General features: G+C 35.5%; 1 protein-coding gene across 1 annotated transcript; it reads left to right on the top strand.

Annotated features, from left to right (window-relative positions):
• The first annotated feature begins 397 nt into the window (after positions 1–397).
• On the top strand, positions 398–10,821 carry LOC139151559 (acetylcholine receptor subunit alpha-L1-like). The gene is made up of 6 exons (XM_070724456.1): positions 398–676; positions 2,417–2,553; positions 7,776–7,820; positions 8,321–8,430; positions 8,812–9,882; positions 10,413–10,821. Exons 1-5 carry the CDS (start codon positions 589–591, stop codon positions 9,158–9,160), a joined length of 729 nt encoding a protein of 242 aa, XP_070580557.1. The 5' UTR covers positions 398–588; the 3' UTR covers positions 9,161–9,882; positions 10,413–10,821.
• Positions 10,822–15,363: the final 4,542 nt, after the last annotated feature.

The following is a 15,363-nucleotide window of genomic DNA, read 5'->3' as shown; positions in this document are numbered from 1 at the left end:
GAACAGATATCTCATGTGTTACATTCTGAAGGTTTGGAAGATTTGGTGCAAATTTGTAGGAGCTGAAACGTTTTAAAATAGAGCTGTGCAAATTTGTATATATATGTGACGTCACTGACCAATCACGCGACAAACCTACGTCTTTTGGAATTGTATAGTTCTGTAAATCTTTATTATGCAAAAATTGCATTTTGATTGATTTTGGAAATTACCCTTGGCAACGGTTGCTTTGCAATTTGAATCCTTCGGTATCGCCTTAACATCGAAGAACACTCGCCCTCAAACTCTTACTATTTATATTCAAAACGTTTCGTCATTTCGAGGTCATGCATGTAATTTGCATATCTATTGACATTGCTATTGCATCGCATACCCGGATAATTGAACGTCATAACTGTCATTCTAGGAAATGTTTCGCCACAGTAGCATTTTGCCAGCTCATGTAGTGTTGTAAGGCCAGCAGTTTGAGTGATTGAAACTAAAATCGACAAGAAGGTACCGACATCGACTGAGTGAGGCGTATCAAGGAAGAATTGATTCATATAAACCTACTACAAGGAAAGAACACTTTCGTAAGAAATACTGAAGATGATATCGATTGCGTTGAGGGTCGGTGTTTCTATATCAACATTGAAGACATTGGTTGTCTTGCTGATCGTTGTCCATCTTGCAGCAGGTAACCTCTTTCGAATTCTTTTATCAAGAGGAAGGTGCAATCATGCTTTTGATCCTGATTAAACCTTACAGGGCAACAGTCAATTTTGTCACCTTTATAAGATAAAGCCCTGACAATTTTTTTCCGATTTTTGCCAAAATTTTGATAAAAGATGTAGCAAATGAAATGTGATGTCCATTTGGTCCAAAATTATCAAAAAGAATTTCAGAAAAATTGATAGCATATAGCTAAAAATGTTGCTTTAAAATTTTGGTGGGAAAAAATTACAGCATTCTATGGGTTAATAGACACTTTTATTCAATCTTCATCTCTGAAAATTGTACTTACATTGAATAACGATGGCGGTATTAATGCCTGTCAACAACTCAATATTGCATGTTGCATAGAATTCGTAATACACTATCAACTAACTACGAAGTTATGGTTGACATTAAAAATACAAAATAGAGAAAAATCATCAAAAGTTATCGTTACTGGCCCTTTAAGCCATACTGAGAATATGGCCAAAGCTATCAGTATTATTAAAAGACAATGCAGATGGATAGGTGAATGGGATACTTTAACAAAGACCAATGTCAACTTTGTCAAAATAACAAAAGACGGAAATAGTATATTTGTGACATGATATGCTATTTATATTTATTCATATACATATAGAATTTTGAAATCAGGAAAGTGTTGTCAATAAAGTCAAGGACATTAAGAGTGAACATGTGGCATTTCTGCATGTAATTTCTATTTTTGTTCTTGTAGTGAATTTCGTTTTCGTGCAATGTCAACAATTTTTCTTCCGATTCAAAGCGCAAGTGTGGAATGCTATCTCGGACGCGCTTCTGAAAGTTGTTGATTTTGAGTGTGCACTACAGACGCACCACAGAGCGCGTGCGAGACATGTTTTGGCACTCGTCAAAGGAGTCCCTTGAAACCGTTCAACAGTGAACGCGCAGATACGGCCGCAGGGGATGGGGCGCCTTGAAACCGTACGTGTTACGGAACGGGTGTTCCTACGGCCTTTTCAGCGCTCGCAAAATTCTATTGGTCTCGATGGTAGATGTATTATATATATATATAAATATATATATATATATAAATATATATATATATATATATATATATATATATATAATATATACACATACATATATACATATATACAGTTATATATAGTTATTATTGCATATATTGCACACACACACACACACATATATATATATATATATATATATATATATATATATATATATATATATATATATACACAAAATGTATACAATGTGCCCTCCCGGTTATCTCCATAATGGCTTTATGGCAACCTCTGAACTTGGGCACAGAGAGTACGGTTACACATTGTTGAGGATTGAAAATATGGACTCACCAGAGTGCTCAAATGTCAACACGTACCATGAGCGAAGCATATATATATATATATATATATATATATATATATATATATATATATATATTATATATATATATATATATATATATATATATATATATATATATATATATATATATATATATATATATATATATATATATATATATATATATATATATATATATGCAATAATAACTTGGGGGAATTTACAACGAAAATGACATCATAAATTTATGCCTTAAGATGGGCACCATCTTCAATGACAAAATTTATCGAATAGGCAGGTAGTATGATGTGAAGTAGCTTTAACGAGATATCAAAACATCATTTATTTCGTCGCTTGTGACTTTTCCTCGCAGACGCGTCAAGTCCAAATGAAGCAGATTTGCATAGCCACCTGTTCAACAATTATTCCATTCTCACCAGGCCAGTGAGCGATTTGTCCGATCATGTCGACATCTTCTGTCATATCTCCCTAACACAACTCATAGAAGTGGTAGGTCTTACTGATAATTTTCTTTCATATATGAGTCATAAATGTATTGTACCGTGGCCGAAAACGACACAAACCCTCTTCAGTTTGACTCTGCACTGATCAGTTTGTAATTGCGTCGTTCTGTTTGAGCTGCGTCGTTCTGTTTTGATCTGCGCGATTCAGTTTGTAATTACGTCGTTCTCTTTGAGCTGCGTCGTTCTGTTTTGATCTGCGCGATTCAGTTTGTGATTACGTCGTTCTGTTTTGACCTGCACTCTTCAGTTTGTAATTACGTCGTTCTGTTTGAGCTTCGTCGTTCTGTTTTGATCTGCGCGATTCAGTTTGTGATTACGTCGTTCTGTTTTGAACTGCACTCTTCAGTTTGTAATTGCGTCGTTCTGTTTGAGCTGCGTCGTTCTGTTTAAGCTGCGTCGTTCTGTTTGACTCTGCACTCTTCAGTTTTTGTAATTGCGTCGTTCTGTTTAAGCTGCGTCGTTCTCTTTTGATCTGCGCTCTTCAGTTTGTAATTGCGTCGTTCTGTCTGAACTGCGTCGTTCTGTTTGAACTACATTGTTCTGTTTGATCGTCGCTCTTCAGTTTGTTTTGATGTAATAAATGGAAAGCAACTCCACACATCGTTCAACTCTGAGTTGTTTGCGTTTTGTGTATGATATTTTGTCTATTGTGAGTGTGTATCATGTTTGATTGCTTTATGTGAAGTGTTGATTAGCCATGGCGAAAGTAAAGGGAGAGCAACTCCACACATCGTTCATACCTGAATTGTTGGCGTTTTGTGTATGATTTTGTGTATGTGTGTATCATGTTTAGCTGTTTTATGTAAAGGGTTGATTAGCCATGGCGAGACGTACCCGTAATCTACGTGTCTTGCTGTTAACCCGCATTGGAGCGGAGAGACTAACTTTACACTGCGATGCTTTAAAGCTACGTTTCGAAAACAGAGTTTTCTTCATCAGTTGCTTAAATTCATTTTTTATCGGTGAGACGTGTTGAATGATCGATTGATTTTATGTGTTAATATGCTGTTCCACTGAAGTTTGTTGTTCAAGTAAGGAAGCTATGTCTACGATTTGGTCTTGTTGTGTTTGTGTATGCTCATGTGAATCGGAGTGTGAGCTATTGTAGCTTTTGTGAAGGCTGGCATTTATAAGTGTATCTCATACTTCTGTTCTTTCTGTATGCGATTATTGGTTGCTTTTGGAACATAATTTTTAGCTTTTCGTCTTTTTCAAGTTCACTCCAGCTTCCTATTACGTCTTGTTTGATTCTTGTCATTTCAATGTACTGTTGTTATGAAGACTAGAGTATTTTTGTATTCTTTAATGTATTGTCATGGAACCAGTGACAGCCGAGGTGTTTCGATACTTGTTAAAAATCATATTGATGACGAGTTTGAAATTATCCGAACAGATTGAGTGAGTCGGTCTTTTTCATTTCAATATTTATGCTACAAATCACGAGAATGGATAAGCTTTTTATTATAGGAATCTTATTAGTATTATATGAATAGTTTAGTATTGACTTTAGCGATAATATTCTGATTGGCGGTAATTCAATGTAGCGTTTGACGAACTTCTTGACAGGAAAGGTGGGATATATCAGGTAAAAGAAAAAGTGTAAAAAATGTAGATGATATGATAAACAGATTCAGTATCAGTGATATCTGGAGAATTAAGAATCAGACCAAATTGCGTTTTTCTTGGAGGGGGAACCCTTGATCCAGAGCAGAATTGACTATTGGTTGGTATCCGATACACTGCACGACTTCGTTTCACATGTTGATTGGTGCATCCATCAAGTCTAACCACTCTTCCGTTCATCTAAGTTTAAATAGCTATGAATGTGATGAAAGAGGCTGGGGATATTGGAAAATTGACTAATTACTATCGGAAGAGGAAGATTTCATCGAAGGCTTGTAGCATGAAAAAGATATTTCGGACAAGATTTCTCTGACGTTCTTGATCCAAGGCTTAAATAGTATAAAATCAGGGATTTTTGTATAAAATGCAGCAAAAAAGGGCTTAGTGTCAAAGAGACAAGGGAAAAAAGCTGGAGCAACAAAAAGGAACTCAAAATTAAGAAAGAACTCAAAATTAAGAACGAGAAATAGAGAAAACAAGGAAAGACATTGATGAAGTTCAGAGAGCTTTATATTTAAACGTCAAAACACAAAGTATTATTCAACGTGCCAGAGTAAGATGGCATGAGCTTGGTGAAAGAAGCAATGCTTATTTTTCGAAGCTTGAAAAGAGAAATCATTACAAAAAACACCTTCGTAAACTTCAAACATCTACTGGTACTGTTACTACAGATTCAAATGAAATTTTAAAGACGCAGAAAGAGTTTTATCGAAATTTATACCAGACTACACATTGTTTTCCTGAAGAAAAAGCAGAAGAGTTCACTGGTGATTTGCATATTCCTGTACTGTCAGAAGTACAGAAAAATATTTGTGAAGGTTATCTGAGTTTCGGAGAGTGCTACCAAGCTTCGATAAACATATCTAGTAATAAAAACCCGAGGAATGGCGTTTCTAGCCCTGGTTTGGTAATTTAAAGCCATGGTTCAGGCGTCAGATTGTCTTGCAAGGAAATTTACTTACTTACTACAACTTCAATGAAAAACGAAAGGCTATGGCACCTTGATAATCCTCTTACAGACTAGAACAACTCGATCCCTTGGATCGATTCCCCTACCTTTAATTGTAGAGTTTCAACTATATGTACACGTCCATACGGAGAGTTGTCAGTGTCAGTTTCCAATGACAAACAATCATTACGTTGATTGACAAAAAAGGAAAAGATCGTCACCAGCTGAAAAATTGAAGACCTATTTCTCTTTTAAATGTTGATCATAAAAATTGTTGCCAAGGCCCTTTCAATTCGAATTTTAAAGTTTTACCGGAAATAATTCACCCAAATCAACCTGGTTATGTATAAGATCGCTACATGGGCGACGCTGTTCGCAAGATTTTAGACTCCATGCACTTTACAAAAGAAAACGATGTTATTCCTAGTATTCTACTTTGTATTGATTTTGCCAAGGCATTGGACTCTATCGAGTGGCCTTTCCTTTATTTTGCTTTGAAGATATTTAATTTTGGCGAATCTTCTATTGAATGGGTCAAAGTTTTATACTGCAATATTTCTAGTAATTAATAATGGTGTCACCTCTGATCAAGTTAGCAGAGGTTCAAGACAAGGTGATTCTCTTTCACCTTAGTTGCTTTTAGTTGTTTTAGAAATTTTGCCCATCGCCATTCGTCACAACAAAACAATTAAGGGCATTCAAATCGGAGAAAATTGTGCAATATGCAGATGACACCACTGGAATGTTATCAGATGTGATATCTGCCAAAGAATTTCTCATTTATCATATGGTTGACTCATTCGGCAACATCCCTGGCCAGAAGATGAACAAGGAAAAGAGTGAAGCACTATGGCTAGGTAGTAAGAGAGATTATATGTATACACGCATTAATCGGCTCAATGTACCTTATCTTTTAACAAAAATAGAAACGATGTGTGAAGTTGCCTTCACTTTCCTTTATATAAAATTACTAAAAAAATGCTTAGTATGTAAAAAGTCTGCTCTATCACGTATGGCAAGTGATAATGACGACCGAGAAGGTAGCCTCGTCCAAGGGTAACAGTGGAGGCATAACCTCTCTCTCTGCTATTTAAATTACAGTAAAAACATGTTGTTACTGTACACATCATCTTAAAAAAAGGAAACAGTTCCTGTCTAAGTTGAGACAAAAAAGAAAATTCTTCCGTTCTATTTATTTATAACGGGGGACAAACAAAAACACAAAGTTGAGAGAAATATTGCCTACAAAAAAGTACAACTGAAAAGTATAGGAGTCGCTGGCATACTCTAGTAATGTACTTTGAATCAGTGATTGAGAATATCTTTTTTATGTAAGTACTATCCTTGTTCTTTGTCTTTTGTCTGTATTCTGTTTCCGTTGTCTTTTTTTACCTTTTTCTCTTGTATGGAAATTATATATATATATATATATATATATATATATATATATATATATATATATATATATATATATATATATATAATGTTGACGACCATATATATATATTTCTCAATCTAGTATTAAACACAAATTGAACACGACCTTGAACACAATAGAACAAAATTAGACATCCTAGCTTCCAGAATGAAAGAACAAACTTCCAGTGGGACAACATAGGAAAACGTACAATCTGCCATTATCACAATTATCACTGAACCTGACTTTGAGGCGATTGATGAAGAAAGTCTGGCAAACTTTCGAAACATAGCGTTAGTAGTGTCGTACGCAGTGTCTCACATTCTGAGTACAGACTGCACTGACTTTCATATTCAGCTGTGTCTTGCCGTACCAATGCGGTTCTGTACACAAGACAGTGAAACAAAAAATACACACCACTAAATTAAACGCAAACAACCAATAGGCCTGTGTGAACGATGTGTGGAGTTGCTCTCCCTCTACTACCTATGACTCCACGGGCACCCATGCCAAGTTGCAATGGTATTCTCCAAATGACCGTTCAATGTTTGTTGAAAAATGTTTGCTCCAGTACTTCCGTGTTATTTTCAAACAACTGAAGAGCGCAGAGTCAAACAGAACGACGCAGCTCAAACAGAACGACGCAGCTCAAACAGAACGACGCAATTACAAACTGAAGAGCGCAGATCAAAACAGAACGACGCAGCTCAAACAGAACGACGCAGCTTAAACAGAACGACGCAATTACAAACTGAAGAGCGCAGTTCAAAACAGAACGAAGCAGGTCAAAACAGAACGACGTAATCACAAACTGAAGAGTGCAGATCAAAACAGAACGACGCAGGTCAAACAGAACGACACAATTACAAACTGAAGAGGGTTTGTGTCGTTTTCGGCCACGGTAGTATTGTATCAAAAGCGGCTCACAGGGAAACTGTTCATCAACGATGTCATATTCAAAAAGTCTCGAATCTGCCCACATCACATTGCCTGGAACGCTATGTTGACTCTACAGAACAATAAATGGATATGTCGATACCGAGTGCAATACTACCTTGGTGACGTAAACCGACAATACAGATATTATATCATTAAAGTTTCACAAATGGAAAGCAAATGTTCATATGATATATTCACTTCTCCTACTTAACAATTATAGATAGGTTGCCAACAATATCTCGTATCTAATGACGTCTTCCCTTTCGGCTTTCAAATACAGAACGAAAAGTCACAAATAATAAAAGCAAGCATTTGGATGTATCAGGTAGGTGAGCACAATTAAGTGAGGTTTGTCAGTTATGAAATCATAAATTTATTAACAATATGTCTGCTAAGTGACAATTACATAAGTCCTCGCATGTAATCGCAATGTTCCTGCTTGTTTATCATTACACGAGATACTTAGGATAATCGGCCACACGGCTACATTTTCATAAAGCAGGAGGCTCTGCAATCTTTCATCTGTCTGCCTTTTTGTCTGTATTATCTGTATGTATGTATGTATGTATGTATGTATGTATGTATGTATGTATGTATGTATGTATGTATGTATGTATGGATGTATCTATGTATGTATGGATGTATCTATGTATGTATGGATGTATCTATGTATGTATGTATATATGTTTTCATGTATGTATGTATGTATGCTATGTATGTATGTATGTATCTATGTATGTATGATGTATCTTATGTATGTATGGATGTATCTATGTATGTATGGATGTATGTTTTCAAGATTAGATCTGTGTCACATTTTTGTAGACTTGGACTGATCCAAGACTAGTTTGGGATGAACTTACTTATGGTGGACTAAAATATATCTCGGTGCCAGTTGAAAAGATATGGGTCCCCGACATTGCTCTCTCTAACAGGTTGGTGTTTCATTTGTAGACTGTGCTGCTCTTTCATATTATTGGCTGGGCAATGAAGGAACTATCTTTTTCCTGCATTGCCTGGCAGATAAATTGATTTTTTTTTCTACAGCTGCTTCTTGTAAAAATATAAGTTTGAAGTAAAAAACGACCTTCGTGGATTTATTGTTACGTGTTCACACTTCCTTCAGTTGATATTAATGTTTTATGGGGGGAAAGTGTACCTGGTGAAAATTCATCTATTTGCATTGTGCATATAAATTTTGTTCAAGCGGATAATAAGTCACATATTTTGATATAATATACTTCTCTTTAAGGAGATCACGTTACATTTCATCGCTTCTATTTGACTTTTTTCTCTCGCATTTTGTCGGTCTTTAGCGCCAGTAACGAGTTTGGCAATTACCCCAGAGTTCATTTAAGTGGGCTGACAGTAACTATATCAAGTGATGGCAACGTTACCAAAATTACACCGATGATCTCCGAGACGCCCTGTCTGATGAACATTCGTTACTTTCCAAAGGACGAGCAGTCATGCTACCTCCAGTTCGCTCTATGGGGCAGCAGCGATTCCTTGGCACATTTGCAAGCCCAGAGGGATGAGGTTACTAAGGAAAATTACATTCCAAATATGCAATGGGACGTCACCTCCTCGCAGATTAAAACAGTCACAAAGAACTTTCTCGGATCGACGACACATTTACGAGCATTATCGCCCGCATCGATATAAAAAGAAAACCCCAATATTACGTTGTCTATCTGATCGTTCCTTGTATTTTGGTTTCATTTCTTACAATGCTCACATTCTGTCTACCAATAATGTCCCCGGACAAGATTAACTTAAGTGTATCGTTGTTATTGACGATTTACATCTTCAATTTGCTGGTAGCTGATCTTCTACCTGCAACGTCATTACAGATGCCACTTTTAACCGTGTACCTTATGTTCATCATGATTTTAATAAGTATTTCTATTGCATTGACTGTTGTGTTTTCCCGATTCTATGTGAAATGTACTGAAAATTCCTCGCCGGTGCCATGTTGGGTGAAAAGGACATTTTTGGGATGGGGTGCAAGGATACTGATGGTGAAAGGTAATCCAATAAAATTAGGCGAAAACGAAAATGAGAATATAAATAATGTCGACGTTCAATGCCAGCCTTATGCTGGTTGCGAAGAAACCAGTAACGAGTTCAATAATGAGAGTCCTATGAGGGCAGACGACTTGGAAGCCGATTGTTCTGCACATAATGTAGATTCTAAGGATTCGGAGACGTATTTCAGTGGAAACAGGAAGTGCACTCACCGATGTAGTAGACTTCCTTTAAGTGAATATAAGTACAATGATAGGCAATATCATGAACACATGCTGAAGGGAATGCACACCTTAATTTTGTGTATGAGAAGTATACTGGAAGTGGTTGCACCGAAAAAGAATCTGCAAAATGAACAGGTTGGTTCTTATAAAGACTTCCATCCAACGGATGAAAACGTCAGTTTGGTTACAGAAACAACTATTGAAACCTTTACTTCAATCTCTGCTTGTGCGTCCTTCTTGCACCAATATCTTGCTATTCTGATCCTTTTGATCAACGCATGCTAACTATCCCTCACATTACGTCATTACGAGACATTATTATGCATTGAAATATATACAGATAGATAGATAGATGATTACTTTGTACTTGAAGTAATTTGTGTTATTATTTATAAGGCCCTGCTTGTACATCAGCGTCGAATACTCTAATTTCCAACAAGAACATGAATCTGCATCTCTCTCTCTCTCTCTCTCTCTCTCTCTCTCTCTCTCTCTCTATATATATATATATATATATATATATATATATATATATATATATGTTTGTGTGTGTGTGTGTGTGTGTAAACACGTATATTTATGTGTATGTGTGTGTTATTGAGAAGCGACAAGTTAAAATTTCAATAGTAGGAGCGGTTATAACTTCTTTATACATTCTATTACAGGTAAGAAATGAATGGTTGATGCTGGCAATAATTGTAGACCGGATGTCTCTGATTTTGTTTTCACTCACCACCATCGCCGGTTCTTTAATGGTTCTTCCCCGAATCATGTAACATCGTTTGACGTACTCAGAATTTCCTGAATGTATTCCCTCTCTGAACGACCGCCATGTTAAAAATAACGGACTGTTATGAGAAACGCTTTTTTCTGCAAAAGAAGATTTCTTCAGAAAAAGTGAAACAATTTGCCAAATCTATTTTGTTATTAAAACTTGATCAGGTTAACCATTGTATATCCTTCGAGAGCTTTGAATACCCCAGTGAAATGATTCAAAGAAGTCACTGTAGATAAAACAATCTGGCCTAAGATGGCGTGAATAAAGGAAATGAATGCAAGCGGACACGTCGAATTATAAGATAATGCACCGACTGTTACTTTGTGTTATTTGTTACTTTGGAGGACCCCTAGGCTGCTTTATAATGAATATTATAACTTATACTTTTCCTTTTGTTTTACGTGAAAAGTTTTTTTTAAATTTGATATTTGTGAGGTCATGATGGATTACACACAGAGGGAGAATTTACCTGGTATTCTGATTACAGTAGACTGCGAGAATGCTTTCTATATAGTTTACAGTTGTACTTTTTGTGTAAAGCTCGAGAAGTTTTCAATTTTTGCCCCTCCCGTATGAAGTGGATTCGCACTTTTTATTCACACCCTTCTAGTTGTGTCCTTAACCAGGGGCTGCCTACATGTTACTTTAAATTTAACGGGGTGTTCGTCAAGGGGACCCTCTTTTTCCTGCGCTTTTTATATTGGATCAGAGGTGCTTTTAGAAGCAATTCAGCAAGACTACTGTATCAGAGGCATTGGGGATTTTCGACAGTGTTATCAAAAATTCCGCATTTGCAGATGACGTGTTTCCTGGCATATGAAGTGTCAGCATTAAATTTCCTTTCTCTTCTTTTAACAGTTTTCATTCAGTATCCGGCTGAAGCATCATAGTCGGAAAGTAGAGGCAGAGAAAGGACAAGCTCTTGGGTATCAATTAGCCTGACTCTTGTATTAAGATTGTTGGTGCCTTCTCGTATAACTCCGAGTGTGCCTACCGTGAAAACATCAGTGGCCTTTTAGATTCTATGTCCCTCTTGCTCTACCAACAGAATACCAGGGGGGCTCTCTTTAATTTGTAAGATCCAAATAATCAAGACATTAATTATTCCTAAGTTTCTGTATTTATTCAACCTTACGTTATCACACCAAATTGCTTATATCAAAATCATTAATAGTTTTATTCATAGTTTCATTTGGAAAGGAACTGACAGTAGAAATTTAATGACCGGCGATGTCGAAGATGGGAGTTTAAGAATGATTGCGGTTTTGCACTGTACGGGCGTTGAATGTTTCATGGATAAAACGTTATAAAGCTGATGACATCCAGCAATCAAGGAAATTATTCCTGAACTTTCCGTTATGTCCCGTCGGTGACATTCTTGTCATGTGTTGTAATTTTTGCACCGAGCTCCTGCCTATTCATTTGCCTAAATTTTAATTTAGCAAGAAATGTTGGACTTTTGGTGCGAGATAAACCCTTGTAATTCCTTAGGTATTACCGAACGAATAATCTGGAGCAACAAAGCGATTCTTGTAAAAAAGAAGTCGATCTTTAATAATTGTCTTTTCAAGAAAGGTATTGTACATGAATCACGAAAATACGTTAATTACATGGAATGACTTATCAGCAATTGACTGTAATTTAAATATCTTTTACAGTAGCGGGGTATCTTACTGTCAATACCACCGATATGGAAGCAGTTCAAACCAGAGTTACACCGAAATTACCTATCATTATTTTTATCAATGATAAGATAATGCCACTTAAATATTGTAAGGTAAAGAGTATGAAAATACGATTTAAATCAGATATTTTATCACACCAAAGTGTAAATTGTATTTTTCATAATTTCTTGAAGTAAAATAAAAGAGTGGACTGATATCTTTTCATTGAAAATTAAGGATACCATGGACACGAAACTGCAAGCTTTTCAAATGGAAAATTGTTCACAATATCCTTCATACTAATCTTGTCCTGTCCCACATGAGTCAAACAAGAGTATTACAACAGGTTATGTTCATTTTTACCAAGAAGCTGATGAAACAACTCTTAATTATTTGTGCGTTGTGAATGTCTCGAATCGAAATGGAAGAGCCTTCCCGGGCTGCGGGGCGTTGTTCTTGAAACACCATCAAGTTTTTTAGCTAAGCAATTTTTTGAGACAATTCTTTCAAATTGTTCTTAAAATATGTGATTCTCATCGCCAAAGAAGTTGATTTATGATTTTAAACTATAAAATGTCATACCGTCTTTTAATCTTGTGAATATAAATGTAAGAATTGCCAAGAAAGTTGAAATGTGTATTGTGAAGAGAAATAACTGTATTGAAAGGGCCCTATTTAAAGGGAATATTTTGATGTGTATATTTTATTGACTAGGTGTGAATTATCACCATTCTCAAACACTTCTGAATCTGTAACTTGTAATTAATGCTATTTATCATAAATGTAAATATTTTCATGTTCGCTTATAAGTTATGTATTTATTATTTTGTATCTCCTGAAACGAAAAAGTATAAAAACCACTGGGTTATCATTTCCTGTGTTGTAAAATTTTTGAGCCTTTATGAAAACTACATGTTTAAAATAATATGTTCTCGACATCACTAAATAGTCAACAAATCACTGTATTTTATTTCTCACTCTAAAAATAATATATATATATGTATATATATGTATATATATGTATATATATACATGTGTGTGTATATATATATATATATATATATATATATATATATATATATATATATATATATATATATATATATATATAAACAAGAAAAGCAAAAAATTGATGATATATCACACCACAGAAGCTGCTGCTAATTAATTTATCAGTTAAGATTTCAAATCACTAAAACACCGCACAATTGGTATTCTTAATCCTGTATATTGAAAACTGATGAAAACCTCAATTTCTTACTGGCAATTGGTCAGACTGCCAATCCTTTGAGTCTTATTATGAAATTATACAAAGTTTAACAAGCTACAAATGGAAAGTACGTCACATAAACAGCCCCATTAAAGGGCCATTATTTGTAACTTTTGACCATTTTTACCTTGGAAAATTCCATGTTGGAGGCTCATATTTGTTGCAAAATGTTGTTTTACGAAGAAATAAACATGATTAGTGATGTTATAGCCACATAAAACTGCTAATTTTTGTTCAAACGTGTTGCCCTTCTGAGCTCGTTTGTTGACGTCTGGCATGCTCAGCGTGCAGGGGAGAACGCAGATATGGTGACCCCGCGATCACGCGAGATGTACAAGTTCACGTTTATTGCGGGATCGAAACAACATCGCTTCGTGGATTGCCAGACATCTGGCTACGCAACGTGCTCGGACAATGGACTACGACGTAAATACCGGGCAAAAGTAATGAATATTTATTTTGAAATTGCTGTAAATGGCTCGCGCAGGTGCAGAAGAATGCCTACGTTGCAATGCGCGTGTCAACAGAGTTTGTATTTCTGTCCGGACAAAAATTGAAATTTTCGTTGTAAAATCACATGTTATTTAGTTGTAGGCACCTAATGTTTCCGAATAATATGCGTTTCTCTGTTATTTGACAGGCTATTCAACATGAGCCAGTGATTATTTCGATCAAAACTAACGGAAAAATCGCCAGAAGATACAGCTAATGGAACTTTAATGAAAATTACACTACAAAGATCTGATTGGCAGTACGACCACATCTTTACTTGCTTCACATTTTTTCAGCCAGGTACCCTATTGACTCATTCTCATTGGTTATGCAAAGAAGCTACAAATTGAAAGTACGTCACATAAACAGCCCCATTAATTAAAATTGCACTACAAAGATCTGATTAGTGACTCATTCTCATTGGTTATGCAATGAACTTCAGTCTCCTCAATAGCCTCTGCAGAAAGCATGATTTTGACTGACCGGCTCTCTGTGGTCAACAAAACAGGTTTTGGCTGTTCAAATAAGTCAAATCCGACAGAAGATTTGGAAGACGTTTAAGATGATGATAATGATGATGATGATCATAATTATTGTCGTCACCATATATGAGAAAGGATTTACAAGCGCAAAGTGTAAAGGTTTGCTCACCATTCACTATAATAACTGAATATTCCCATCATTGGATTTACAAAAAACTGCCCAAGAGCATGAAAAATTATTTCCAAAATTTTACTTTTATAAAACATTGCATAGCAAGTAAGGTTACCCACCATTCTCCTTGACTTGTGCATCCAGAAATTGTTTCTTGCAGGGTAATTCAATTTTATTATTTTCTAAACAATTTGAAATTAGAATTTCAAAGTATGTTCCAAAATTATTGATCATGTTTAACATTCAAGTAGCTAATAAAAATTGTACACTTGTCAAGGTAAGGCTATGATGATGTCATCATAACACCTGTTAGACATAAGTTTCCTTTGTCATGAAGATCAAAAAATATATACCTTTCGTTTCGCGAACACAAATGCAACATTTTCCTTAGTCGCATTGAAAATGTATGACTGTCAAAAACACATGTTCACTTAATTGCAAAAACATTGCTATTTCGTCCGTTGAAAAGGGGTTGATCTTCTCATTATTCAAAGTAGGAAATAAAACAGTATGATCATCAAAACAGTGTTCTAAGAAATTTGAAATGTATTGATCAAGCTGTTCTGCGTACAAAGGAAATTTGCTTCAGATCAATGAGTGATGTCAGTGTGTAAAGATCAAGGAAAAAATTTGGGTAATATTGCTAACTGACCAGTGTAGGATACACGTTCTTAGAGAAATTACCAAACTATTGACAATGGATGTTCAAACTTTCCATACTACCTATGAATTTTAATGAATAATTTTACCTGCATTAG

This window comes from Ptychodera flava, chromosome 2 (assembly GCF_041260155.1).
Source record: "Ptychodera flava strain L36383 chromosome 2, AS_Pfla_20210202, whole genome shotgun sequence".
NCBI lineage: Eukaryota > Metazoa > Hemichordata > Enteropneusta > Ptychoderidae > Ptychodera > Ptychodera flava.
This window is presented reverse-complemented; position numbering and strand designations above follow the sequence as displayed.

Coding starts and splice junctions, on each gene's coding strand:
- LOC139151559 (XM_070724456.1), top strand. CDS start 589: ATGATATCGATTGCGTTGAGGGTCGGTGTTTCTATATCAACATTGAAG. Junction 2,554..7,775: donor TAACACAACTCATAGAAGTG/GTAGGTCTTACT, acceptor TTTCAAATACAG/AACGAAAAGTCACAAATAAT. Junction 7,821..8,320: donor CAAGCATTTGGATGTATCAG/GTAGGTGAGCAC, acceptor ACATTTTTGTAG/ACTTGGACTGATCCAAGACT.